This window comes from Saccharomyces kudriavzevii (genome assembly GCF_947243775.1).
Source record: "Saccharomyces kudriavzevii IFO 1802 strain IFO1802 genome assembly, chromosome: 7".
Lineage (NCBI taxonomy): Eukaryota > Fungi > Ascomycota > Saccharomycetes > Saccharomycetales > Saccharomycetaceae > Saccharomyces > Saccharomyces kudriavzevii.
The window spans coordinates 291273-317355 of NC_079278.1; the positions used below are offsets into that span (position 1 = coordinate 291273).

At 38.8% G+C, this 26083-nt stretch overlaps 12 protein-coding genes and 1 non-coding gene across 13 annotated transcripts; 7 read left to right on the forward strand and 6 right to left on the reverse strand.

The window, feature by feature from the left end:
* Positions 1-311: 311 nt before the first annotated feature.
* On the reverse strand, positions 312-2243 carry MON1 (guanine nucleotide exchange factor MON1; the record flags this gene model as incomplete). Its single annotated transcript, XM_056227888.1, has 1 exon — positions 312-2243. One exon carries the CDS (start codon positions 2241-2243, stop codon positions 312-314), a length of 1932 nt encoding a protein of 643 aa, XP_056087665.1.
* A 965-nt stretch (positions 2244-3208) lies between these two features.
* RPS2 (40S ribosomal protein uS5) lies at positions 3209-3976 on the forward strand (the record flags this gene model as incomplete). The annotated part of the gene is made up of 1 exon (XM_056227889.1): positions 3209-3976. One exon carries the CDS (start codon positions 3209-3211, stop codon positions 3974-3976), a length of 768 nt encoding a protein of 255 aa, XP_056087666.1.
* A 560-nt stretch (positions 3977-4536) lies between these two features.
* NAB2 (mRNA-binding protein NAB2) lies at positions 4537-6048 on the reverse strand (the record flags this gene model as incomplete). The annotated part of the gene is made up of 1 exon (XM_056227890.1): positions 4537-6048. One exon carries the CDS (start codon positions 6046-6048, stop codon positions 4537-4539), a length of 1512 nt encoding a protein of 503 aa, XP_056087667.1.
* A 294-nt stretch (positions 6049-6342) lies between these two features.
* Positions 6343-6720, reverse strand: GPG1 (Gpg1p; the record flags this gene model as incomplete). The annotated part of the gene is made up of 1 exon (XM_056227891.1): positions 6343-6720. The coding sequence occupies one exon, from the start codon at positions 6718-6720 to the stop codon at positions 6343-6345; it is 378 nt and encodes a 125-aa protein (XP_056087668.1).
* Positions 6721-7188: 468 nt separating this feature from the next.
* PRP43 (DEAH-box ATP-dependent RNA helicase PRP43) lies at positions 7189-9492 on the reverse strand (the record flags this gene model as incomplete). The annotated part of the gene is made up of 1 exon (XM_056227893.1): positions 7189-9492. One exon carries the CDS (start codon positions 9490-9492, stop codon positions 7189-7191), a length of 2304 nt encoding a protein of 767 aa, XP_056087669.1.
* A 504-nt stretch (positions 9493-9996) lies between these two features.
* On the forward strand, positions 9997-11514 carry COQ8 (protein kinase COQ8; the record flags this gene model as incomplete). The annotated part of the gene is made up of 1 exon (XM_056227894.1): positions 9997-11514. One exon carries the CDS (start codon positions 9997-9999, stop codon positions 11512-11514), a length of 1518 nt encoding a protein of 505 aa, XP_056087670.1.
* A 1254-nt stretch (positions 11515-12768) lies between these two features.
* On the reverse strand, positions 12769-12874 carry Skdi_7.trna7W. Its single transcript has 2 exons — positions 12839-12874; positions 12769-12804 (listed from the first exon to the last, which is right to left on the reverse strand). It is a non-coding gene; the product is annotated as a tRNA-Trp (tRNA).
* Positions 12875-14618: 1744 nt separating this feature from the next.
* On the forward strand, positions 14619-15416 carry ARO5 (Aro5p; the record flags this gene model as incomplete). Its single annotated transcript, XM_056227895.1, has 1 exon — positions 14619-15416. The coding sequence occupies one exon, from the start codon at positions 14619-14621 to the stop codon at positions 15414-15416; it is 798 nt and encodes a 265-aa protein (XP_056087671.1).
* A 502-nt stretch (positions 15417-15918) lies between these two features.
* Positions 15919-17760, forward strand: CDC20 (ubiquitin-protein transferase activating protein CDC20; the record flags this gene model as incomplete). The annotated part of the gene is made up of 1 exon (XM_056227896.1): positions 15919-17760. One exon carries the CDS (start codon positions 15919-15921, stop codon positions 17758-17760), a length of 1842 nt encoding a protein of 613 aa, XP_056087672.1.
* Positions 17761-18170: 410 nt separating this feature from the next.
* On the forward strand, positions 18171-19139 carry SNF4 (AMP-activated serine/threonine-protein kinase regulatory subunit SNF4; the record flags this gene model as incomplete). The annotated part of the gene is made up of 1 exon (XM_056227897.1): positions 18171-19139. One exon carries the CDS (start codon positions 18171-18173, stop codon positions 19137-19139), a length of 969 nt encoding a protein of 322 aa, XP_056087673.1.
* A 462-nt stretch (positions 19140-19601) lies between these two features.
* On the forward strand, positions 19602-21779 carry SKDI07G1450 (uncharacterized protein; the record flags this gene model as incomplete). Its single annotated transcript, XM_056227898.1, has 1 exon — positions 19602-21779. One exon carries the CDS (start codon positions 19602-19604, stop codon positions 21777-21779), a length of 2178 nt encoding a protein of 725 aa, XP_056087674.1.
* Positions 21780-22081: 302 nt separating this feature from the next.
* SLD3 (Sld3p) lies at positions 22082-24094 on the forward strand (the record flags this gene model as incomplete). The annotated part of the gene is made up of 1 exon (XM_056227899.1): positions 22082-24094. One exon carries the CDS (start codon positions 22082-22084, stop codon positions 24092-24094), a length of 2013 nt encoding a protein of 670 aa, XP_056087675.1.
* A 202-nt stretch (positions 24095-24296) lies between these two features.
* On the reverse strand, positions 24297-25847 carry TAF6 (TATA-binding protein-associated factor TAF6; the record flags this gene model as incomplete). The annotated part of the gene is made up of 1 exon (XM_056227900.1): positions 24297-25847. One exon carries the CDS (start codon positions 25845-25847, stop codon positions 24297-24299), a length of 1551 nt encoding a protein of 516 aa, XP_056087676.1.
* Positions 25848-26083: the final 236 nt, after the last annotated feature.

The window sequence follows — 26083 nt, forward strand, 5'->3', positions numbered from 1 at the left end:
TTTTTTTTTTAACTAGCATTTCAACATGTGTTTGGTTAACACTTATTTTTTTTTTCAATATAAAGTTCTTTCATTTCTTCTGACACTTTCAACAAAGTTTTTTGGATGTACCCTAGAACAAATAGTTCAACACCTTCTTCCTTTATTTATTTATTATTTCCATATTCAACATACACGAAAAGGAAGAACAATCAAAAGTACTCTCACTTTTTACACATGTATGTGTACCTATGTATATATATATATATATTATTATATACTCTTATAGATACATCTACAATCTAAAGGAAAATATTCAGAATGGATCCCGTTCAAAAGACGGCTCCTTCACTTATAAACAACCTCGACTCGTTTTTTTGACACCAGTTGGCCACTTTTCTCGCACTCTTGAATAAAACTTTCTTATCGACAACGCCATTATTACCAATCAAATATAATTCAAATTTGGGCGTTACCCATGCCATCCCTAGCATGTTCACGGATTCTTGTTCGAACGAGGAGTTCCCAATTATGTACTCATCCAATTCAGAAAACTGCATTCTTGTTTCGTCTATGGCCATGTCTTTATTGTCTTGGGAGCTCCACTTCACAAAATTTAATATAGACCTACTCAATAGGTTACCATTATCTCTAACCACCGTACCATGCAATTGTTGGTAGTATGTCTTCAATTTCAATTCATACTCCAATCCTTGTGATGAATCCATGGCAATGTTACTGTTGATCTCAAAATGAGGCATAACATATTGAACGTTTTGCTTGGATTTATATATGAAATGATGGACCATCGGTGCCGGTATGTCACTTAGCTTGAATCCTTTAGATGCATTTATCTTCTTTAATATCCTTTCGCTTTCGAGTTTAACGATTAGCTCGTCACTGAACGACTTCAGTGAGAAGAACGCATCCTTCTGTGCACTTATTAGCACCAATGCCGATTTTTCATTGCTATTACTATCGTTAGGTAAGAACTTAATATAACAGTAAAGAAATCCACTAGAATTGAATTTAGGGAAACATATGGGAACCCAAAGTTCTTGGGTTTCGTCTAAGTTCTGAAATTGATGAGATATCAAACAAAATAAAAGATGCAAATCTGTAGTGTGCAGAGTATGACCCTTGGGTCGAAGAACACAGCATAGTTTATTCTGAGGCGCGATTATTAGGCCATATAATAGGGTTCCCCTTGGAATATCTTGTCTTTTCTCTAACTGCTGTAAAATCAAGCTCTGTAATTTCAATCTTGAAGAATGACGAAATGGCAAGCATTGTAATGAGTTCAATAGCAAGGAAGGAAACATTCTATCACAAATCAGTGAACAGATTTCATCCAAATTTTCAAAATCTGTAGTTTCTAAGTAATTTCTTAAATCGAAATTTTCCCTTTTTGAGAACAGCCTAACTAATTGCCGTTCACTCAGTGATGAAAGAATGTAGGAATATAGAAAATCAAGCTGGTTCAGCAATTCGTTTGAAGATTCGCCTCTCTCGGATTGTGCCATTAATAATATGGGTGATTTATCCAAAAAGGTGAACCTCTTATCAGAGGCAAAAGTGGATATGGTTTTCAGTTCCGATGGCCCATTGACTTGGAAATAACTGACCACAGTATTGACGAGTCCAGTGTACGACATAATTTTCTCGTCCTTGCCATGCATGCAATAGATTGGTTTACCCGCTGATGTAAATATGAGAAAATTTTTATCATAAGTTTCCTGTTCATTAGGCACCTTGACATTATTGGGTTTAGAGAATTTGAATACGTTGGGAATTTCGTTGCTTACATAGGGTCGTCTTTGTATTTCCGATCCCCTCACAGATGTTTCCATGGAGTATATGCTTTCCGCCAGGCGACTTCTAATGTCATTCTCGGAGTCCAAATAGGGATCAGCATACTTTTTTTGAACGCTTGGCAGCTGTGATATGTTACCACTGCTATTTGTTAGTTCAGTTGACATTAGATCGTTTTTAGCTTGGAGCTTCATCGCTCGTAGAGGAGATCTTCTTGATGATAAATATGCTGTATTCAAGGAATTTATAGAAGTAGATCTACTCATAGAACGGTCATCAGATATCGATACTGCCAGAGGAGCCTTCGTGAAAAAAGTTTTATCCAGATTAACCGATGTGGTTGGCTCTGACGTTGGGGCCACGATGGGAATTCCCTCAAAATTGCCACTTTTACTAGGCTTCAGCTTTCTCTCCGGTACGTCAGCGTCCAGATAGTTTTCATTGAGATTCATGGACTTCCTTAAGTATATCTATGCTTGTATTTAGGTGCCCCTCTAAAACTGCTTAGGTGTGCACTTCAAGCAGTTTGTTTCGTATCCCGAGTTTTGTCTTTTACTTCAGCCCTTCAGAATCGAACAGTAAATAAGTTTCAATTGGTATTTTTTTAATGAAAAACAAGGAAAAGGTAAGAGCCGCAACGCATCAAGGATACGTTGCAAAGCGGCTGTCAAAATACATATGCTAAGAACTTCGCTAGGTAATATAACTACTACTTTCTCTGCAACAATCAAAATAATGCTATCCAGTATTCGCTTAAGCGTGACTAATAAAGGGGGCGCTGGAAATATGCATGAGCAAAACATTACTATTATACAAAGCTTCTCATAATGATCGGCTCGGTTATAAGTCGTGAGCTATTTTCAACCTGAAAGACGTGAACATATATGTTTCTTATTCAAGTCGTTTAGAATCTTCCTAGGTTTCTCTTTCTAACTTTCTACGGCTGAACGTAAAATAGCCATCGCTTTACAGGACTGTCCTTTCAGAATGTCCGGATGTACATGTTTAGCCCATACACCCTAGAATCGAGTTTTGAACTTTTTTCAGTTTCCCGTTTTGAATTTCAAATCTCTGGTGGATCAAAATAATCAGACGCACACATTTTGACAAAAGGTTTGAATCATCACCAACGAGACACTATGGCTCTCAATCCCGTCTCATTATTGCACGCAACTTTCGTAGGACTCTCGCCAATTTTCATGCATTCTCTTCAGTAACAAATAAGAATTCACAATTGTCATTGAAAGTTTCTCTGCCTGTTAGTTGCAAAGTTCCATTCTTTCAGTTGTTTTCCTTTTCTTTCAGTTTTAAAGAAACCGTGTTCATTATATACTGTCGATTGAAAGTTACCTACATCAACTTTCCGTGTTCCATTCCGACAATAACAAACAACCAATAAGTTTAATTTAATTAAGAAATGTCTGCTCCAGAAGCTCAACAACAAAAGAGAGGTGGTTTCGGTGGCCGTAACAGAGGCCGTCCAAACAGAAGAGGAGGACCAAGAAACGTCGAAGAAAAGGGATGGGTTCCAGTTACCAAGCTAGGTAGATTAGTCAAGGCTGGTAAGATCACCACCATTGAAGAAATCTTCTTGCACTCTTTGCCAGTTAAGGAGTTCCAAATCATTGACACTTTGTTGCCAGGTTTACAAGACGAAGTCATGAACATCAAGCCAGTTCAAAAGCAAACTAGAGCCGGTCAAAGAACTAGATTCAAGGCTGTTGTCGTTGTCGGTGACTCTAACGGTCACGTTGGTTTGGGTATCAAGACCGCTAAGGAAGTCGCTGGTGCCATCAGAGCTGGTATTATCATTGCTAAGTTGTCCGTCATTCCAATCAGAAGAGGTTACTGGGGTACCAACTTGGGTCAACCACATTCTTTGGCCACCAAGACCACTGGTAAGTGTGGTTCCGTCACTGTTAGATTGATCCCAGCCCCAAGAGGTTCCGGTATCGTTGCCTCTCCAGCTGTTAAGAAGTTGTTGCAATTGGCTGGTGTTGAGGACGTCTACACTCAATCCAACGGTAAGACCAGAACTCTAGAAAACACCTTGAAGGCTGCTTTCGTTGCCATTGGTAACACTTACGGTTTCTTGACTCCAAACTTGTGGACCGAACAACCATTGCCAGTTTCTCCATTGGACATCTACTCTGATGAAGCTTCTGCTCAAAAGAAGAGATTCTAAGCTTATTGTCTACAAATTATAAAATAGTTTTTATAATTAACCATCAAGTAATTTTGTATACCTAACATAATAATCCTTTATTTCTCACTCTAATCAAGATCTGAATGCCCTTTTCGTGAAGGTAACTGAGCGTTCTCAAATAAAAAGCCAAATTCTTTTGGCTTTGATTCAGACAGCATCAGTTTCTCAACTTTTTGTCAATTTGCTTCAAGGCAATTTCTTGCTTTGACACATTGGGTAAATACTACTTCTTCATCAAGACAAACAAGATGGCGGTGATAAAATTAGGTTCTACAATCAAAATAAGGGGAACAATCACTTATGCAAATGATTAATGTTGATGTGCTTTTCTACGTTGCAGCGTCTCGTGAACAGAAACTGTTTTAAGAACCTTTTTTTAGTTTGTTTTTTTTTTTTTTTTTTTTAAATCTAAATATGTTGAATTATAAATACAATTGTCAGGAAGACATACAGGATGGCATCCTCAGAAGTTTTGAATGAATATTCCCCTTAGAAAAGCGACGATCAAGATAAATTGTATGTTGTAATCTTGATCGTTATCAATTCATTTCCGTGTCTTGCTCTTGGTGAGAAAAACTAACTTGCGAAGGAGCATTCTCAATATTCGCGTTTTCCGGCAATGCAAATGGCCTTTCATTGGTAGGGCCATTGAGACTGGGTGTAGCAGTCTTTCTTTCTGGAAGAACTCTTCCTGGAGGATGTTTGAATAAACAGTAAATGTTCTTACAGTCTACACCAAATCTACAATCTTCATTAATTGGATGACCAAAGAGACAATCGATTCTTGTACAGTTCGCACCTTCACGACACATAACATGAGAACGGGCATGTCTATATTTACAACGTTTATTAGTACAATGCGTGCCGAACTTACATTGTTCCAAAGATTTTTCGACCGGAGGTGGAGCTGCTTTCTTCTGACTCATTGGTTTTACCTCCTTAATCTTGGATAATGATGAGTGTGCCTTCCTACATTCACCGTTGTCGCAATTTAAATTCTTGTCACACCACATTAAGTCAATGACTTTGGCATCTTCATTTGCTGGCGTTGGATGACCAAATGGACATGAGGGATTAGAACATAAAGCACCAAACTTACATAAAACTATGCCGGTTTGTACTGGTTTCCTTCTTGCAGCCAATAAATCGGCCTTTCTCTTTTGGAATTCTTCACGGGTTCTTTCCATTTCTTTCATCAATTCTTCATCTTCGTTTGGATGTAAAAACTCACAAGTTCCTGGAGGTTTCGGGCAGTTTGGATATTCGTTACATACTTTGGTTGGATGGGCATGCGGACATGACCTACCTAGAGGACAGTGAGGAAATAACCTGCAACGTCCCTCTTTTTTAATTGGAACAAAATTCATATTACTCTCACCAGCCATACCAAGAGCCTTGGCTAATGGGTTGAAACGTGTTGAACTACCGTTACGTCCTCCACGATTCCCACCGCGACCACCTCTACGATTCTTGCCGATGGCGCCGCCACCACGTTGGGTGAAACGTTGACTGTTGTCAACAGGCGCAAATAGGGGCGGAGGAACAGCATTCACGACACCAGAGAAAGCTGATATAGGAGCTGAATCTGCTTGAGGGTCTATTTGCATTGCATTTTGCACGGCCGCTTGTGGCAGCGGTTGCTCCTCCTGCAGCTGCTGCTGTTGTTCTTGTTGCTGTTGTTGTTCTTGTTGCTGTTGTTGTTGCTGTTGTTGTTGCTGTTGTTGTTGCTGTTGTTGTGCAACGGCAGGTTGCCCCAAAGTTTGAGCATTCATCATCCTGATCTTGGATACAATATTTTCAGCACTTTCTCCCTGTTGTAGAGCTTCTAGAGCGAAAAAGGCCGTTTGGACAACATTCGCAAGCGTATCTCTGGAGACACTGTCAAAGAGAGTAGCTAGCTCTTCCACAACGGATTCAACGGTTCCACCATTAACAATCAACAAAACAATGTACTCCGCTACGTATTTGATATCTTCGTTGAAGTTAGGAATGCCGGCCAGCTTTTCGGCGACAATAACCTTTAGATGTTCTGTATACTGTTCTTGAGACATGTCTAATCCTGCCAAATCCTGTATCCCAGTTTTTTGTGGCCTTTCGATGAAGAAGATCCAATGCGAAACTAGTTCGACTAAGTAAGCATCTTTGTGAAAAAATAAAAGGAAGAAGGTAGCTTAAAATTTTATTTTTCCCAATTTTTGCCACCAGCAGAGCTGAGCGGATATATTAGTAATCACGTTCACTTTTCTATGTAACGATATACGAAATATAATGTATGCTAAATAAAGGTGTGTAACAATTAACTCTCTCACATTGAGTGCTATGTATGGGGTCAGATGAAAATAATGCTAATGGAAGGATCTTCTTCTAGGATACATGGAAAGAGTGTCATCAGTCCTAGTCAATTCTTCTTGCAACTGTGTGAACAATTCACCGATATCCCAGTCCAGTTCCGACATTTTCATTGAAAGTACATCCCTGTACACGCGTTTTGCTTGGTCCCTCTTTTCAAGTAAAAGTGCTAATAAAGATGGCAGTGTTGTTATCGTAACTTCCCTTGATTCAGGCTCAGCTTTGTAACGAACTACACGATCCGTAAGTATGTGTAACTCCCCAACGACGGTGATGAGGTTTTCTTGAGTATTAGAAAACAACAAAACTTCCGAGAAATTGTATCTTGATTCGTTCCCAGATGGGACTTCTTCAATGTCACTTAAATAAAGCATGGTTGGTGCTCTATGAATTGCTTTTTTTTCGTTACGTACACTTGCTCTGTTAATGGAAAGCGAGTTCCTTTGCTAAATAGATACTATGTAATTGAAGCTTTTGAGCAATGCTTCGAGAGGACGTCAACAACCAGGCTGCGAACGAGCGATTAGTTTGACTGGAAGGATAATATGCTCAAAGTTTTAGTGAGAGCCCATAAAGGAGTAATTTACTATTATGGTAATCTTCACCATTTTTAAGGTAACTTCCTCACACCACGGCTCATCCCTCATGTCCTTCTAAAAAATGCCTCGATGGAACAGGATGTGTTCTACATGAATCAGCACCGGAAGAAGAGAACTTGTTTTGCAGGGAGATGACGTGCTTCTAAGCAACTGAATTTATGTTTACCTGTTTCTTTTCTTCAATATTCACTCTATAAAGTAGCTGTAAATATGTATATTATTTTTGAAAACAAAATGAAACATCTATTTCTTGGAGTGCTTGCTCTTCTTTTTAGTTTTGTCTTGCTTCAACTCGCTCAATCTATCCACTTTTTCCTTGATTCTTTCTAAAGACAATTTGACATCGCCTTTTTGGAAATTGTTCAAGTCGTAGTATGCAGGTGCTATTTCAATCAGCCATTCGGGCCTAACAGATGTGACGGTTCTTATGTAGTTCTTCGATGTGAGTACAAATTCATTGTAAATGATCCATTCTGCGTCATGGCCAAGAACCGTGCTAGGGTGGATTAGAACATCTTGATTATCTTTCACCGTTATGTATCCCTTAGCGCCAGATCTTTTCTTTGCTACCTGCATAAAGAACCCCGAGGCAAGAGCCTTTCTAATGTTATCGAAGTATTTAGGGCTTTCGTAATCTGTAGTGTTTAGTTCTAGGTTGTAACGGTTCATTAATCTTTCTAATTGAGAACGGATACTATCAGCAGCGGAGAGCGATCTGTAATTCAAATAGTGATCGCGACACCATTTATGAATTCCGTACTGGTAAGCCTCATCAGACTTGAACCCATGATATACGTTTAGCAAAGTGATATGATCACCATCTGGATGAGCAAAGATATTCTTTGCATCGTCTGCGCGTTTCTTGTCCTTTGTTGGACGAATAAACACATTTGGCACAGATAGCATGGCTACTATGGTTAGTATTTCTTGGGAACATTGGAATTCGAAAGAACCAATCAACATCACAGCCAACATTGGATCCAAAGGAAATTGGGACGCCAACCTACCGAGGGGTGTCAAGTTGCCTTCATCGTCTAAACATGCCAAGTAGTTCAACTCTTCAAGAGCTCTCATCATTGTTTCCGGAGCGGGCGGATCCATAAAGTCGAAATGCACCAGGTCGTCAATGCCTAATTTTTTTAGTTCTAAAACAGTGGAAGATAGATTGGAACGTAAGATTTCCGGATAACTTTGTTCTATCAGTTCCTTCTGGAATGCCTCCTCAGTGTATAATCTAAAACATTTACCAGGTCTCGTACGACCAGCACGGCCAGCTCTTTGTTGAGCGGAGGCCTTGGAGATGGGAGAAACCAATAAAGACTCGACTCTGATTCTTGGATTGTAGACCTTTTGTTTTGAAAATCCTGGGTCCACAACATAAACAATACCATCAATAGTCAACGATGTTTCAGCAATGTTAGTGGAAATAACAATTTTTCTGCCTGGTCTGCCATTATGTGATTCCGGAGCAGGTTCAAAGATTCTCTGCTGTTGATGTGGTGGTAATGAACCATATAGGGGGTATACAGCTACTGGCCCGCATCCTTCTTCTCTAACCAGCTGGTCACCTTCTAAGGAAATTTTTCTCACTGCATCTTCGATTTCATCTTCACCGGTTAAAAACAACAAGATGTCCCCAGCCTCTTCAGTAGCATGAATTTGTAAAACAGTACGAATGGCAGAATCTAGATAATCTCTTTGGAATTCCGGTGTATAATATAGCTCAACTGGATATGTTCTACCTGGGACGGCAAGTAATGGAGCATCGTTGAAGTAACGTTGAAATTTTTCCGCATCCAAAGTAGCGGACATGATGATGATTTTCAAGTCAGGTCTTCTCTTGATCACTTGCTTCAAAAGACCCATCAATATATCAGTAGCCAGGGTACGCTCATGCGCTTCATCTAAAATGATGCATGAGTAACGCGACAAATCATGGTCATCCATTGCCTCCCTCAACAACATACCATCAGTCATGTATTTCAATATGGTCTTGTTAGAGGTTTTATTTTCGAATCTAATGGAGTAACCGACTTCTTCACCCAATTTCACATCCATCTCTTCGGCGACTCTTTGCGCAACAGACATTGCAGCAACACGACGAGGCTGTGTACATGCAACTTGGGTGTTTTCCAAATGTGGCATTTCATCGAATAACACGAATTGAGGAATTTGCGTCGTCTTACCGGAACCGGTTTCACCAACGAAAACCATGATTTGATTGTTTTGATAGAGTTTCAAAAACTCATCTCTTTGGGCATGTACCGGCAATTCTCTTCTAATCTTCATAATGTCGACATATTTTGGTGTAAACTCTCTACCAGTGAATGGATTCACCCTCCCATCTTCAAGTCTTTGGGCTTGTTCTGCTGTAGTACGATGACGCTGTAAACCCTTGAATTCACCTGCATCATGATGCACTAGTGGCTCTTCAGATGGGGGAGGATGCTGTTTTGATAATTCCTCCGCAATCTCAGCAGCCACTTCAGGAATAGAAGTTTCAACCGGATCTGGATGCTCTGACGAGAATCTTCTTTTCGAACCCATTATATCGCTTGCACTTTTAGTTTCTGTATGCACAGCTATGAGTTATGCTATCCTTATAAATCACCTTCCTGTAAACGTGCTTTAAGTATTGCAATTGAACTGGATTATCTTCATCTCATCTCGCATTTGAAAATTTTTCAGAGGCACCGAAAAAAAAAAAAAAAAAAAGAAAGTATACATGAAACAGCATCGCCTAATCAATAAGGAACAGCCACTGTGTGAAATGAGATTCTCAATTGTTGTAAAAGTAAAAAATGGCAAGGGAAGAACTGAAGAAGTATAAAGCACGCACCATGATATTAAAAATAACGAAGATTGCAAATATCGCTGACAATCACATTATTTCTATCCCGGGTAATGCTTTTCTTCTCAAGATTTGGTAGATCTATATTTCACACGTTAGTTAAAACGTAATTATGAGCAGTCAGGATCGTTCAATTGCCATACTGAACACATTTTCTTAGGAAACTCATCCGGAGTGAACCGGTAAGAATAGCATCGGATATGACAGCAAATATAGTGAAACTGGATAACTTGGCGAGAATGTGTTGCTCGATCCGGGCCTCAGGAATTGCACAGAGCCTAAGGGTATCACCTGTTCCCATGATATCGGTCAGCAAAAAATACAGTACGAAATCTACTATCAAAAGTGTCGACAGCAACGATAATGTGGAAGATAAAGACATAGAGAAAGGAAAGAAGGATGCATTGAAAAGCTCCAGCGTTCCAACCTCTCGAATATCGAGATTGTTTCATTATGGGTCGCTGGCAGCGGGAGTTGGCATGAATGCGGCTGCGAAAGGCATATCGGAAGTTGCAAAAGGTAATTCTCCAACCTGGAAGTCATTGATCTTGTCGGATTCCAACATCGACAGAATCACCAATAAATTCTCCAAAATGAGAGGTGTGGCATTGAAAATAGGGCAATTATTATCTTTCCAAGATGAGAAAGTGCTACCAAAGGAATTATATGAGATTTTATCACGAGTGCAAAACAGTGCGAACCATATGCCTCAGAGACAGTTGGAAAAAGTCATGGCTAAAGAATTAGGAGCTGATTGGAAGAGCAAATTCTCCAAATTTGAGAAAGTACCCATGGCAGCGGCTAGTATTGGGCAGGTACATGCCGCAGAATTGCCTGATGGTCAAAGAGTAGTCGTTAAGATACAATACCCTGGTGTTAAAGAATCGATTGATTCAGATTTAAATAGTCTACTAATGCTGCTTACCGCCTCAAGCTTATTACCTAAGGGCTTGTTTTTGGACAAGACAATCGCCAATGCTAGAACGGAACTAAAGTGGGAATGTGATTATAAGAGAGAGGCTGGAGCTTTGCAAAAGTTCGAAGCATTGCTGAAGGATGATCCAGCGTTTGAGGTTCCTCATGTGTTCCCTGAGTATACTACCGATAGCATTATAACCATGACACGCATGGAGGGGACTGAAATAATGAAGTTGCCCAAGGCATCGCAGGAGACCAAAAATTTCATATCAGAAAATATTATGAGGCTATGCTTGGAGGAAATTGCTACCTTCAAGTATATGCAAACGGATCCTAACTGGGCAAATTTCCTGTATAACTGTAAAACAAAGAAGGTTGAACTATTAGATTTTGGTGCATCGAGACCTTTTGCAGAAGATTTTACTCTAAAGTATAGAAAACTTCTGACATACGCCACGTTAGAAGATCGTAGGGGCGCATACGAAATGTCTGTGCAACTGGGCTACTTGACTGGCTTAGAATCGCAGTCCATGAAGGACGCGCACGTGGACAGTGTGCTGACATTGGGTGAGCCTTTCAGAGGAGATTTCGATAAACCTTTTGATTTTAAGGATCAAACCGTGTCAGACAGAATTCGAGGCAACATTGGGCTAATGTTGAATGAGAGACTATGCCCACCACCAGAGGAAACATACTCTTTACATAGAAAATTTAGTGGGATTTTCCTTTTGTGTGCGAGAATGGGTGCTTCCGTCCATTGCGCAAGACTTTTCCAGGAAATCTTTGCTTATGAAGTTTGAAAAATTTTCAGCACCACCTGTACATATGCATATCTACGTATTGCGATAGTTTATGTTCTAGTCATGCTAGTTAGTACCCGTTTTCATCTTTCTCTTTCTTTGAATGCTTGGCAATGATAATTGAAGCTTTCAGCAACGATGTTCTCTCGACAATTGCCAGTACAATGCATCCTTGCTGCCTGCATATCCAAGTGCTGAAATTATGCTCCCACTTGAGCTAGTTCGTCTCTTCATGGTGGCCCTCATACGGGCTTTTTTCTCTTGGAAAGACTTCAAACATTCTATTATTACACGATATGTCTTCTTAACCGATGGCAAGTCTATTTTATACAGTTTAACGGGCAACTTAGCAACGGATAGCTCTAAAATGTTGTTTAATGATTATCGAAACTTTGCTGCGATGTATGATATCATGCAGCAACGATCAGTCATTCAAACTGAAAAGAGTATGCAATGGTCGCAAGGAATATTATCTTTACGTAAAATGATTTGGGTGTGATATCCCTGGCAGAGTCAAGAAGTAAGAGGTGGCTATCGGAATGGTAAAATTTGGCAGAGTACTTAAGTCCTCAGCATATATAGAGTTTGGTAGGACCCCATAGCTATGATCTGGAAAACATTTGCTCGGAACTAATTGTTAAAAAATGAATACAGTACGTTGAACGATGGAATAAAGCATGGTGGTGGGCAGACAAAGTTGTTGAGCCTACCAAGTGTAAGTAAGTAATTTGAGCAACCGTTAATGTACATATGCAAATTTAATATAAATGGCATAAAATGTGATGTAGGATAGGTATTACAATCAGCAGATATGTCTGCACACCTCATTAAATATCAATTGCGCTGAGCCGCCCGGCTCTGCACTGGGGAATAAGGCCATTGCTAAAAGCACGCTGATAAGGAAGCTGACTCAATTAAATAGCTGACCAGCTCTTTAGTTAAAGAGATGTTCTCAGATACAGCAAAGCCGTCAACACAACTACAATGCGACAAACATCGCTTGATCTGGAGCAGATGTTCTTCTATTTGGTTGTAAAGAGTACTTTTTACTTTTTGTTTTCAAAAGTGTACTTGTTCTCTGTATTTTTTATTGAATTATGAAAACAAAACAGTTTCAAAGAAGAAAAAAAAACTAAACAAAAAATGACAATGGAAGGCAGAGTAAGAAAAATAGGCACCAGCTGAATTGTTGATGCCTCTGTATTCTGTTTATTTGACTGTTCTTCAAACAATAGATTTAAATTGTTAAAAAAATGAAACGGACAGGAATTGAACCTGCAACCCTTCGATTGCAATCGTATTCCGTGGAATTTCCAAGATTTAATTGGAGTCGAAAGCTCTACCATTGAGCCACCGCTTCATCTTGAAATATTAGGAAATAAACTCTTAATAACCTTGGTAACATATAGTTTGCACTTAAAAGAAAAAAATAAGCAGCGTGTTATGTTATGCATGAACCCGTTTTCAAACGGGTTCATCTCTATCCACACAAGTAAAACCATAGTGACATTGTGGAATGTCGTTGAAACGAGAAACAACTATTCTGTATCAACTACTAGCATAACAGATTAAGATTGTTGTTGCTGTTGCTAGAATATTGTCATGAACAGTGTTTAAATTATGACGTAAATTATGCAACCAATACAAGATCCAATAGTCGTCAGAATTAGTGGAAACACAAACGCAAGAATTGATAATGTATTAAGATCGATGAATGATGTTGGAACAAGTAGGTTTAGCAATATTCACATAACTAGTCATCATTACTATCTGAAGTATTCAGATCGTATTCAAAAGTGTACTTTGTATATGTTACAAAGATGTCGTATCTTTAGCAGGATGAAGGAATGCTAAACGAGCTACTCGCAAAGTGGGCTTAACTGAAATAAAAGATCCATTAATTGAACATCAACTTGAAATCTATATGTATAAGTGATATGAGTCATTACATTGAACTTATAGTAAATTCCCTAGTTTATTATTATATTGAACATACTTAACATGTCCATTTTGGCGTGTGTTTTATATACCTCTCTTATATAGTACAAGAAAGAGTTCCGCTTCTATTCTCAATTAATGCTACTAATTATCAACAAATGACGACGTAAAAATAGATATAAATATCCACAGTATCATGTAGAATTGTGGATTCCCTCACTTCGTTATATTCTATATACCTAATATTTCTAACTTTGTCAAAAAGCCGAATGCCAACAATTAGCTAAAGATTGACCCCTCCAATAAACATTTAGCTCGTCAATAACATATATCTTGCATTTATTCCAGGATAAAGAAAATTGAACACTCCTAACATGTCGGGTATTTTATATATGTCTCTTATATAGTATAAAAGGATCTGTCTGTTGGAACAATAATCGACTATCCATCAATTACTAGTACAGCTGATTAATACATTCAATCACGTAGCTAGAAGATTATCATATACGGTGTTAAGAAGATGACAAAAATTATTAGACCAGTGAAATAAGATTCAGAACAGTCATCAAATTTAGTGGAAGCTGAAGTGCAAGGATTGATAATGCAATAGGATCAATGAATAAAGACGTATAAAATGAAGAAAGAAATAAGAATAAAATTATGTAAAAGTGTTGATTCCCTTTCGTGGATTCCTAAATCCATGAGTAGAACTTCTAGTATATTCTATATACATAATATTATTAACCTTATCAAAAATGGAATCCCAACAAATGTCACAAGATTTTAATGGTCAATACTGTCTTTATTATTCAATTAATACTACCAATTACTAGTCATCAGATGATATTTGATTATTGTTTCAACAAGTATCTGCTTGACGTCAAACTTATTTCTTCTCGAATATATTAATGAGTCATCTTTTCCTCTGTCATTACTGTTTCTAGATTTTCTTTGCCCCGGGCGTTTTCCATGCGGCAACCATCGATGGTGTCATCAACCATTTATAAAAAGAAAAGTTATATGCTATGGGCTATATAGCAGCACCTAGCAGAAGGCCTCTTAAGTTTAAGCCAGAATACAATATACTAAAGAAGACTGCGAAGAACAGGTAAGAACTCTTCTCTGCACAGTACGACGGCAAGAAAATTTACATCCAAAAGGTTGCCATGAAGCCAGTTTCAATAAGAGATTTGGAAACCGATCAAGGAAAGATTCATTTGGTTAATACCTTAAAAGATGTCGTATGTAAGGCCCTTTTAGAATCTGTGGATATTCAAATCGAAAGTTTTATGTATCCCAACGACCCCAAGCAGTTTATAAGAATCTTCAAAAACAACAAAATGTCTCATAAGACAAGCGATAGAGATCCAAGAGTGAAAAATTACCCATTGTCGTTAGGTATTGGACACTCAGCCTTACTTCCTTTAGTATACATAAGACAAAAAACTAACTCACTACGGTCTTTAAATGAATTGAAGCGGTCGCCGACAGAGCTTGTTAATGAATTAAAGATGAAGTTCAAAAGCATCAATGAGGCCTACAGTGGTCTACATGAACTGTGCCGTTCCTACCTGGCGGTATATTACAGTAACATAGGTCACCAAAAGATTTTGGGCGACATAATCACTCAAAGTGGTTTTATGCTTGATATCTTCCACAGATTCGCTACGATTACATCATCGGTAGCACAAGAAGAAGGAGAAGCCAGTACCCTGGTAAGTACTGCCAATCAGTTAATCGAAGATATCAACCTATTCTACAAACGCATAATCAATAATTCCAATGCTTATACAGAATACCATCTAATCAAACATGGTATTAATAGAAATCAGAGTGAGGAAACATTGGTCGAACTTGAATTCAAAACAATGGACGTTTCAGGCATGCGTCTTGATGATGAATTTGATGCCTTTTTACAACATAGGAAAGCATCACTTAGAATAATTTATCGGAGAGTTATATGATATGTCAACATTGAAAAAAACCAGCAAAAACCATCTATATACTACATAATTTTAGAATGTATCCACAGAAACATGTGTCGTTGTCCTTTTACTGCTTCTTCTTTTTTATTTCTCTTTATAACTTACATTGTATTCTCGTAGAAAAATGTGGAATATATGCGATTTTTGCGTATTGCAATATGATTACCGGAAGGGGTAAAACGTAAATAGGACGGGTCCCAAAAAATGAGAGGGAGCATCGAAAAAATGCAACGAGCAAAACCTCCAAAAAGAGAATCATTAGCATCTTCACAATAACTATCAGCTCTCACATTGATGGTTGAGGATTTGACTGTAAAATTGTTTGGCTCTTACAGATCTAAAGATCATTCATTCACCCCAGGACTAATCTGTTATATAACCTTGATTTTGTGTTCAATTGGGAGAGATAACCCAAAGAAGAGAAATCGTCCATTCATTTTCTGTACACATACAGTAGGAACAAGTCAGACAAGAAATAGTAATGTCAGAAAACTCCAGAGATAAGAGCAACGCAGCAATTAGCGGCAATCGTTCGGTACTTTCCGTTGCATCCCCAACGAAACTGAACATATTATCGTCGGATTGGTCTAGAAACCAGGGTAAAGTTTCTAAAAATTCATTGAAAAGGTCGAGCTCATTGAACATCAGAAACACAAAACGCACCAATTTGCAAGCTTCTGCCAATCATATTCATGCAAGACCCAAAATTACAATCGGAGCACCACCTCTGATCAGACGAGATTCTTCATTTTTCAAAGATGAATTCGAGGTCAAGAAGGACAAACCAACATTTTCAGTATATTCCTCTCGTTCATATACCGCAACTGGGTCAGACAGTGCAACCCCTCAAACATCTCTATCGCAGCCAACGACCTCTAGAGATTCTGATGAACAGTTTACTGTGGCAGCAGATAGGTACATTCCAATTCTACAGGGTGCTTCTCAAAATAAAGTCGATCCTGAAACTTTGCACGAGGCGCTACCACCTCCTAACGCTTCCCCAATCTCGCACTTGAGGGCACAAACTAAAATAGTCTTTAAACAAAATGTAGCTGAGGCGTGTGGCCTAGATATGAATAAAAGAATACTACAATACATGCCTGAACCACCAAAATGCTCTTCCTCCAGACAGAAAAGCTATATTATGAAGAAAAGGACACACTATAGTTATCAGCAAGAACAAAAGATCCCGGACTTAATAAAGTTGAGAAAAATCAACACCAATCCAGAAAGAATTCTTGATGCACCCGGTTTTCAAGACGACTTTTATTTAAACTTGTTAAGTTGGTCCAAGAAAAACGTCTTGGCTATAGCACTGGATACTGCATTGTATCTGTGGAATGCCACCAGTGGGGATGTTTCATTGTTAACAGATTTTGAAAACACTAAAATATGTAGTGTTACTTGGTCTGATGATGATTGTCACATTTCTATCGGTAAAGAGGACGGGAATACAGAAATTTGGGACATTGAAACCATGTCTTTAATAAGAACTATGAGGTCCAATCTGGGAGTTCGCATTGGCTCGTTGTCTTGGTTAGATACACTAGTCGCAACAGGAAGCCGCAGTGGAGAAATTCAAATTAATGATGTCAGGATCAAACAGCATATCGTATCTACATGGGCAGAGCACACAGGCGAAGTCTGTGGCTTGAGCTACAAAAGTGACGGACTACAACTTGCGTCTGGTGGTAATGACAACACCGTAATGATTTGGGATACGAGAACTTCTTTACCTCAGTTTTCGAAAAAGACGCATACTGCAGCTGTCAAGGCACTAAGTTGGTGTCCATACTCGCCAAACGTTTTAGCCTCCGGGGGTGGCCAAACAGATAAGCATATCCATTTTTGGAATAGTATAACGGGCGCAAAGGTCGGTTCAATCAATACCGGATCTCAGGTGAGCTCTTTACACTGGGGCCAAAGTCACACATCCACTAGTGGTGGTGCCACAATGAACAAGGAAATTGTTGCTACAGGAGGCAATCCGGAGAACGCCATTTCTGTTTATAATTATGACACGAAATTTAAAGTTGCTGAAGTAGTCCATGCTCATGAAGCAAGAATATGTTGCTCTCAGTTATCCCCCGATGGGACCACATTGGCTACTGTTGGAGGGGATGAAAACTTAAAATTTTACAAGATCTTTGATCCAAGAAGCACAGAAAGACTCAGAGAAAAAGGCGGAGTCATGGATGGTATGCTGGGCATGATTGGCAAGGAAGAATGTGGCAGAAATGATAAAGAGAATCGTTCTAAGAGTTCGAATGAGATTCATACAAGACGGCCTTCTTCAAGCACCAGCCAATTTTTAATTAGATGAAACATAAAAAATAAAAAATTTCCGTATTGAAGCATAGAATGAAAGTAAATATGCATGCATATACATACATATATACTATATATATATATATATATATATATATATGTATACTAAAAGTATAAAAGAATTGAAATTAAATAGAACTTACCGCTGCCTCTGTGTATTACCATCACCTGTCCAAGAACCCATACACTACACCCGCGCCGTTTGGGAGGGAGGGAAATTGCAAATAACAAAGTAAGCCTTAAAGAAAACGTCAATAGGTAGTTGCAATTATTCGACAAGCCTGTATATCCGAAGACTTGGCAGACTATTGCTTCCGTCGCAAAGTAAAAAATTCAATCCTTTAACACCAGCTAAATATTTCTATTGTGATAGAATAAAAAACAGGCGAAAAAGGGAAATACGTAATGAAACCTGCGCAGGACTCTCAAGAAAAGGTTTCTATTGAACAGCAATTGGCTGTAGAGTCAATAAGGAAGTTTCTGAACTCGAAGACTTCTTATGATGTGTTACCTGTTTCCTACCGTCTAATTGTCTTGGATACTTCTTTACTAGTGAAAAAATCATTGAATGTTCTTCTGCAGAATAGTATTGTCTCTGCGCCACTATGGGACTCTAAGACCTCCAGATTTGCTGGGTTACTGACCACCAGAGATTTCATTAATGTCATCCAATATTATTTTTCCAATCCGGATAAGTTTGAATTAGTAGACAAACTACAATTAGATGGATTAAAGGATATAGAGCGGGCTCTCGGAGTTGATCAACTAGATACAGCTTCCATTCATCCATCCAGACCGTTATTTGAAGCGTGTCTCAAGATGTTGGAATCAAGAAGCGGTAGAATACCATTGATTGACCAAGACGAGGAGACTCATAGAGAAATCGTTGTCAGCGTTCTTACCCAATATAGAATCTTGAAGTTTGTTGCTTTGAATTGCAGAGAAACTCATTTCCTTAAGATCCCAATTGGGGACTTAAACATTATCACGCAACAAAATATGCAAAGTTGTCAAATGACAACTCCAGTCATAGACGTGATTCAAATGCTTACCCAAGGCCGTGTTTCTTCTGTTCCCATTATTGACGAAAACGGTTATTTGGTCAACGTATATGAAGCATACGATGTTCTGGGCTTGATCAAAGGAGGCATCTACAACGACTTGTCATTAAGCGTTGGGGAAGCCCTTATGAGAAGAAGTGACGATTTCGAGGGTGTTTATACGTGCACTAAAAACGACAAATTATCTACTATTATGGACAACATTAGAAAAGCAAGGGTACATAGATTCTTTGTTGTCGATGATACCGGACGATTGGTCGGCGTTTTGACGCTAAGTGATATCCTTAAATATATCCTTCTGGGTAGCAAGTAAAACTGGCCAATGTGATTTTTGTGTACATACTAACTAATAAATAAATGCAATAAATAAAGTCATCATTTTTCGATCGTGCATACTTGATCTGACAATTCTTTTTTTATCTTGCTTATTTTAGTTGTAATTGGGCGGAAGTCCCGCTCTGAAGCGAAGTGAAAAATCGATTAGTAATCACGGTGATGAGACTGTTGGAAAGAGGCTGCATATAAGACTGACGAAAGATAATGCAAAGCTTCTTATAGAATTGTTTATAGATACTAAGATTTAATAGTTTAAGGATAAGAGGTAAAGGCAGCTATAAAAAAAGCTGTGAATTTGACATTATAGAAGATTTTCTTTGCGGGATCTAGTTCAGAATTTTTTTTTCTTTGGATTACGCAACAAGATAGGAAGAAAAGGGATCGTATCATAGAAGATTAACCATTAAAGAGGTGAAACTGACTCAGTAAATATTCTGAAATGCCTCAATTTGGATCAAATCAAGAAGCGCAGCGAGTGCCATGGGATAACAAACCTGCTTTGAAGCAGATAACACTCCGAGCGACCATTGCAGGTATCACTATAGGATCTTTGGTACTAACATCAAACTTCCAGTTTGGCCTGCAAACTGGCTGGGTCTCCATGATGTCTTTACCATCGGCATTATTAGCGTGTGCTTTTTTTAAGAATGTCTGGCCGCTGATATTCCCTAATGACAGACCATTCAGTGATGTGGAAAATGTATATGTACAGAGTATGGCTGTAGCTGTTGGAACAGGTCCGTTAGCCTTTGGATTTGTCGGCGTTATACCTGCCATCGAGAAGTTTCTTACAAACCACGAGAGTGGCGGGTTAAGAGAACAAGGACAGTCGTTTACCTTTAGGGAATTGTTAATATGGTCCACCGCCTTGGCTTTCTTTGGTATTTTCTTTGCAGTCCCTCTTAGAAAGCAAGTGATTGTCAGAGAAAAACTTCCCTTTCCCAGTGGCAGCGCCACGGCAACTTTAATTTCAGTACTAAATGGGACAGAGATTTTACAAGAAGTTTCCAAGTCAGAGTTATTGGAAATGAGACAAAGAAGATTAAATGAATGTCCTGAGGTATTGCAACCGAATGGAGACCCAGAAGAGGTAGATTATTTAATAAACTCTTCTCGTAGTGATCTTGGCGAGTATTCGGCAACCAGCCAAGATGATAATTCCATCCTTTCTAGTGGTTCTGAAAACTACAGAGCAAATATTATTATTTTGTTCAAAACCTTTGTTGCTTCATCACTCTACACCATGGTCTCGTACTTTATACCAGTAATACGGTCTATTCCGGTATTCGGAAAATACCTCTCGAACAATTATCTCTGGAATTTTCAACCGTCACCTGCATATATAGGTCAAGGAATAATAATGGGTCTTCCAACAGTTTCGTACATGCTCATAGGGTGTTTCCTAGGGTGGGCGGCGTTAGCTCCACTAGCAAAATACAAAGGGTGGGTGCCACCGGATGCTGATGTCCATGACTGGGAAAATGGTGTACAAGGATGGATTCTTTGGTCTTCCCTTTCAATTATGGTTGCTGACAGTGTTGTCGCTTTCATTGTAGTGACAGTAAAGTCCATTGTAAAATTCATTCTCATAGATGATAAAGCCGCTCTATTGAACAACATCATTGATGACACATTTCAATCCATGCTACTAGAAGAGGAACGTGCCATTAATAGCAGCAGGAGAAATACAAACGTGGATGGAAGACAAGACACCGTAAGATTAGTGAGTAGAGAGAACGAAATCGAAGTAGATTCTAAGCATCTGGTTCGCTATACTACCGTTATCAGCGGATGCTTAGTCTCCTCAATAATATGCATAGTTTCCATAATATATCTTTTTGGCATACAAGTTATCCCTCTATATGCCATCATTACTGCATTAATACTTGCATTGTTTCTATCTATTCTCGGTATTCGAGCACTTGGAGAAACTGATTTGAATCCTGTGAGCGGAATAGGTAAGATTTCTCAACTGATATTTGCTTTCATTATACCTAGGAATAGGCCTGGATCTGTTTTGATGAATGTCGTATCCGGAGGTATTGCAGAAGCTTCTGCCCAACAGGCAGGCGATTTAATGCAGGATTTGAAAACAGGACACCTCCTTGGTGCCTCTCCAAGGGCTCAATTCTGTGCCCAGCTGATAGGTGCCTGTTGGTCTATTATTCTGTCTAGTTTCATGTACATGTGCTACAATAAGGTTTATACTATTCCAAGTGAACAATTCAGGATACCGACGGCAGTAGTATGGATTGACTGTGCAAGACTGGTAACTGGTAAAGGCCTCCCGGAGAAGGCCTTAGAATGTTCCATGATTCTCGGCGCCATATTTGCTGTGTTGTCCCTAATCAGAAACACTTACAGGGATTATGGCTATGGATGGATATTATATATTCCCTCCGGGGTAGCAGTTGGTGTTGGTATATTCAATTCTCCCAGTTTTACCATTGCTAGATTTATCGGAGGATGGGCGTCACACCTTTGGCTAAAAAGCCATAGGGGTGATTTGAATGCAAAGACAAAAATGATTGTATTTAGTTCCGGATTGGTCCTAGGCGAAGGTATCTTTAGCGTGATGAATATGGTCTTCACCTGCTTGAATATTCCCCATTATTGAATGAAATATTCTCGAATAAAACTTTACATAATTTACATTATCTTTTAACCATATAACCAAATGTCTTGGTTTTCTTTAGCTTTTATTTTCTGTATAAATACGACTGGATGACAGGAACTGTGTAAACTTTTCTTCGAGAAATAGTCATATTTGCTTTATTGGCGCGATCTTGAAATATCGGGTATTCTGGCTCATTGTTCATTAATGAAAAAAAAAGGAAGTTATGGGCATGGCATGGTTGAAACGGATAAGCCTCATCGGCTATTCGTTCACATAGAGTACAAGCGATTGGACCTCTCATAATGGAAACATGGGAAGTCCTAGCATCGGTAAAAGAAGCAACAAAGGGTCTTGATTTAAGCTTAGATTCTCCATTTATTATCAGATCCGAAGATCTGCCCATTCACGTTCTTCGGTTACTACAACAAAAGAATCGCCGTCAGTTGAAGCACATCTGTGTGAAGTCTGAGAAGGATTACTTTCTTTTAGAGGAGTATGGACCAGGATTTTGGGTGAAATGGCCGTACAATTATTTTAATGAGTATAGCTTACCAGAAAAAAATGGAGAAATTGTAGCATCCCTAGAAAGAGATAGAGCCAAACGTGAGACATCGAGAACATGGAACGAATTGAAGTTCAAGGAACTCCTTGATTTTTGGTCAGAAGAATCAAAGGTCTCACACGAGCTTGAAAAGGACAAAAGTCCTAAACTGGATATGAAGCCCCCGAATATGAAAGACGAATCGAGGACTAATAAAGATTACTCCGATCCTAAAGAGTACATAGAAAGCAAATATTACGATGCTCTCTTCTCCATACGCACGCCTCTAGCATACTTTGTCAAGTCGAATTTAGTAAGACTAAAAAATACATGCCGAACGAAATATGGGAACGATAGTTACAAAATAGCCTACCAAGCCATCCTGCAGAAGTTTCTTCTGTCAATTGTGCAATTTAACAGTAGACACGATAATAGAATTTTGTTAGAGCCTCTTTCGAGTCCCATAGCGGATGTAAAAAGAAAGGGTTGTCTCACAAAATTTATTATACAAATCAATAATAAAAATGATTCAACTGCTGCTGATTTATGTGTCATATTAAAATCTCGAGAGATAAAACTGCAGGTAATATTGTTATTGGAGATGATAGGACTGAACAATCTAGATTGGAACTTCAAAGATTTTGAAAAAAGGTATAAATCGAAATTAAAAAAGAGATCACTTAATTTGACGAAAAAGGGATTGATTCGTCGAAGGCCGAAGAAGATCATTAACGAGCCAGACAAAAATATTGCGCAAGCAGCAACCTCTTTGGATTATTGTGAGCAGTTAGATTTGTACTTAGATAGGGCCTGTATCCTGGATATTTTACTATCAAGTGAAACACCTAATCCAGATGCCATAAATGCAACGAATGGAACAATACAAGAGCATAAAAAAAACATTCTGAATAGGAATAAAGAAGCTTCGCTGGTTGGATTTATAAATTATATTCTTATCCCTTACTTTACGAAGAAGGTTCCGCATGCCGTCGAATTTATAATCCAAAAGCTTAAGGGACCAAGCATGAGACCAAAAAAAGCTCCTAAAAAGATCAGCAATGGTACCAATGAGACCTCGCATAGTACAGTGGACGTATATAGCAAATTACCAATTAACCAGCGTACCTCTCGTTCTTTGATCATAAAGTCTGTTCCCTCATCACCTGCATTGAGAGGGACAGACTCTCACGTCTTTAATAGAATGTCGAAAACGTCTCCTGCCCCTGAACTTTTGAATTTTAGAACAAACTCCAACTTAAATGAATTTCTCGAAAGTGATACTAGGAGCTTGAAGCGTCCTTTCCAACTAGGAAGAACGAAGTCCGATCTAGCCATGAACCACTTACAGAAAAGACAATTTTCAGTTTCTGACTTAAACACGACAAGAGTACCGAATCCATCAGCTGCCCCACTCAAAACATTCTCACGTACGGCTGTCAGTGCACATACCATTACGAATAATTCCTTTCGTAGAGTTGGAAAACGTAAAGATATTAATGAAACGGTGCATTTTAGCGAGAGCATAAATTCCGAAGAGAACGTACAAGTTCAGGCTACTCCAGCATCCAAAAAAAGGACAGCAACACCTAATAAGAGGGCACAACTACAAAGCATCGTTGAGTCACCACTAAATGTCAAGGCTGATCCGCCAAAAGATGCTGGAAACTCCCAAAAAAATATCTCCCCCATTGTCCCTGTTTCTATCAATACCTCCTCAGAAAAGAGCTCGAAAAGAAAAGTCAGAAGACGTTTATTTGCGCCTGAGGCAACGTAGAACAAGGAGCTGCAGCAAAATTTGTTTCGTCAGTGGCAGCCTAAGTTTCATTCTTCGTGATGTTTTCAATTAGGCTGTATCGGTTTGACATTCTGGAAGTCCTTTACATATACAGTTACATATCTTACCACATACATATGCCGCAGGATATGTACATATATAGCTTCACAGGTTTTGTACTGTTTGCCTAAACCGATTCATATTACTCGCCAAAGAAAACTGCGCTAATTAAATCTTTTGCATCATCTCTTTTTAAGATATAATACCCAATGGTGACACCACACCTTTCTACTAACTTTTCCTTATCTTCATCCGTGACTTCTTCACCTTTACCTTCATACAAATCAGGCAAATCCTTCTTTAAAACCAATAATGCACTAATCACAGTCTCTACCAAAATATGAGTCTCCTCCTTGGTGAATTTTGTTCTAGTCGAATTGGTTTCATCTTTCAAATATTCTTCTATATTATCTAACGTTGTTCCGCTTTCACTAAATACTAAACGCGCCCAATTATTCAGGTTTCCTAAGAAAAATCTGATAGATTCACCTTCTAGAACTGATACACCTTTTAAGCACCCGTAATAGGTTCCAAAAACACGATTGATGTCCAGAAATGTCTTCAATAATGTTCTGGTTACTCTTGGCTTCAGGGATTTGTAAGCTTGAGGAAATTTTTTCAAAACGTAATCTAGCAAAGACGCAGCAAAATCACGTAGTGCATTTGTTCTTTCCAAAAATTCATGGGTTTCTTGCGGCGAGTCATCTTTTGGCGATCCACCAAGCTTTTTTGCTAATAGCAACGTTAAAATGGAAGGCATTAATGAATGAATATAAGGATCTAAGAAAATTGAAGAATTACTTAGTAAAGAGTAAATCATTTCCAGAATCGTCGTCAGCAATTGCAGGTCGGAAAGGTTTTGTGTGATTTGTTCGGCAATAAATTGAATAAAATATGGAACCAGTTGGTGCAAGCCGCTGTCAGTCCTTAAAGAGGTCAAAGCAGCTTGTTTCATATGCTGTGCGTTTTCATCGGTTTGGTTCTTTGCGGTCAAAGTTGAAACAACTTTATTGAAATAAATCTGTAACTCTTTGGATAGTACATGTTTTACTAGTGGTTTAACCTCGGTATTCTGTCCTGGTTTAACGTTAGAAAGATGTTGAGAGGCACTGGTATCCGCCACGGAAGCATTTGCTGCCGAAGACGACGCAGGTGTTTGAAAGCTATTATCATTCAAAGCAGTGACAATGGCGCCCCTAATAAACGGTGGTTGAGATACTCTTATATCGTTCAAATTTGGATTTTGGATTATAGCAGGTTGAACACCTTCAACAGCCAGCCAATGCGTGGTAAAAGTTGGTAGACGGGGTACTTGAGGTAATGGCTCATTTATTAGCTTATCAAAGTCCACCTCTTCTTCGTCCAAATAGTAGACTGATTGTCCTCCAGATGTATTAACTTTGCTAAACGATACAGCTCTATTAACCTCGGAGCCGTCATAATATCCATATAAAGGTTCCACGTTCAAAACACGTAGCGCCTTCGATACATCATCTGTAGTGAGTACATCTCTTTTAGAATGCCTCTTAAATTTAACTGCCTGTTCAATGATCTCTAAAATACGGTATTCCACGTCCATAGCAAGCGCTTTCAAGACATCATCATTTATATTTTCTAACCCAAGCGATTCGGCAACATCCTTGACAGTATCTTGTGGAGACCAAATTGTATATGACTGCTGCTGTGTAGACATTTTTACTGACAGACAACTACACTAGACGGCTTCTTCATCTCCCTTTCGAAATCAATTTCTTACTGTAGTTTATGAACTACTGTCACTGTTATTTGAGTTGATGTTTCATTGTTTCCGGGTATTCCTTTTTGACAATAAAACCAAACTGAAAAATTTTGTGAGCGATGCCCAATCTCGAAGCATGATTTCAATGTGCATACAATAGTGAAAAGAAACAATAAAGAGCTCAAAATAGG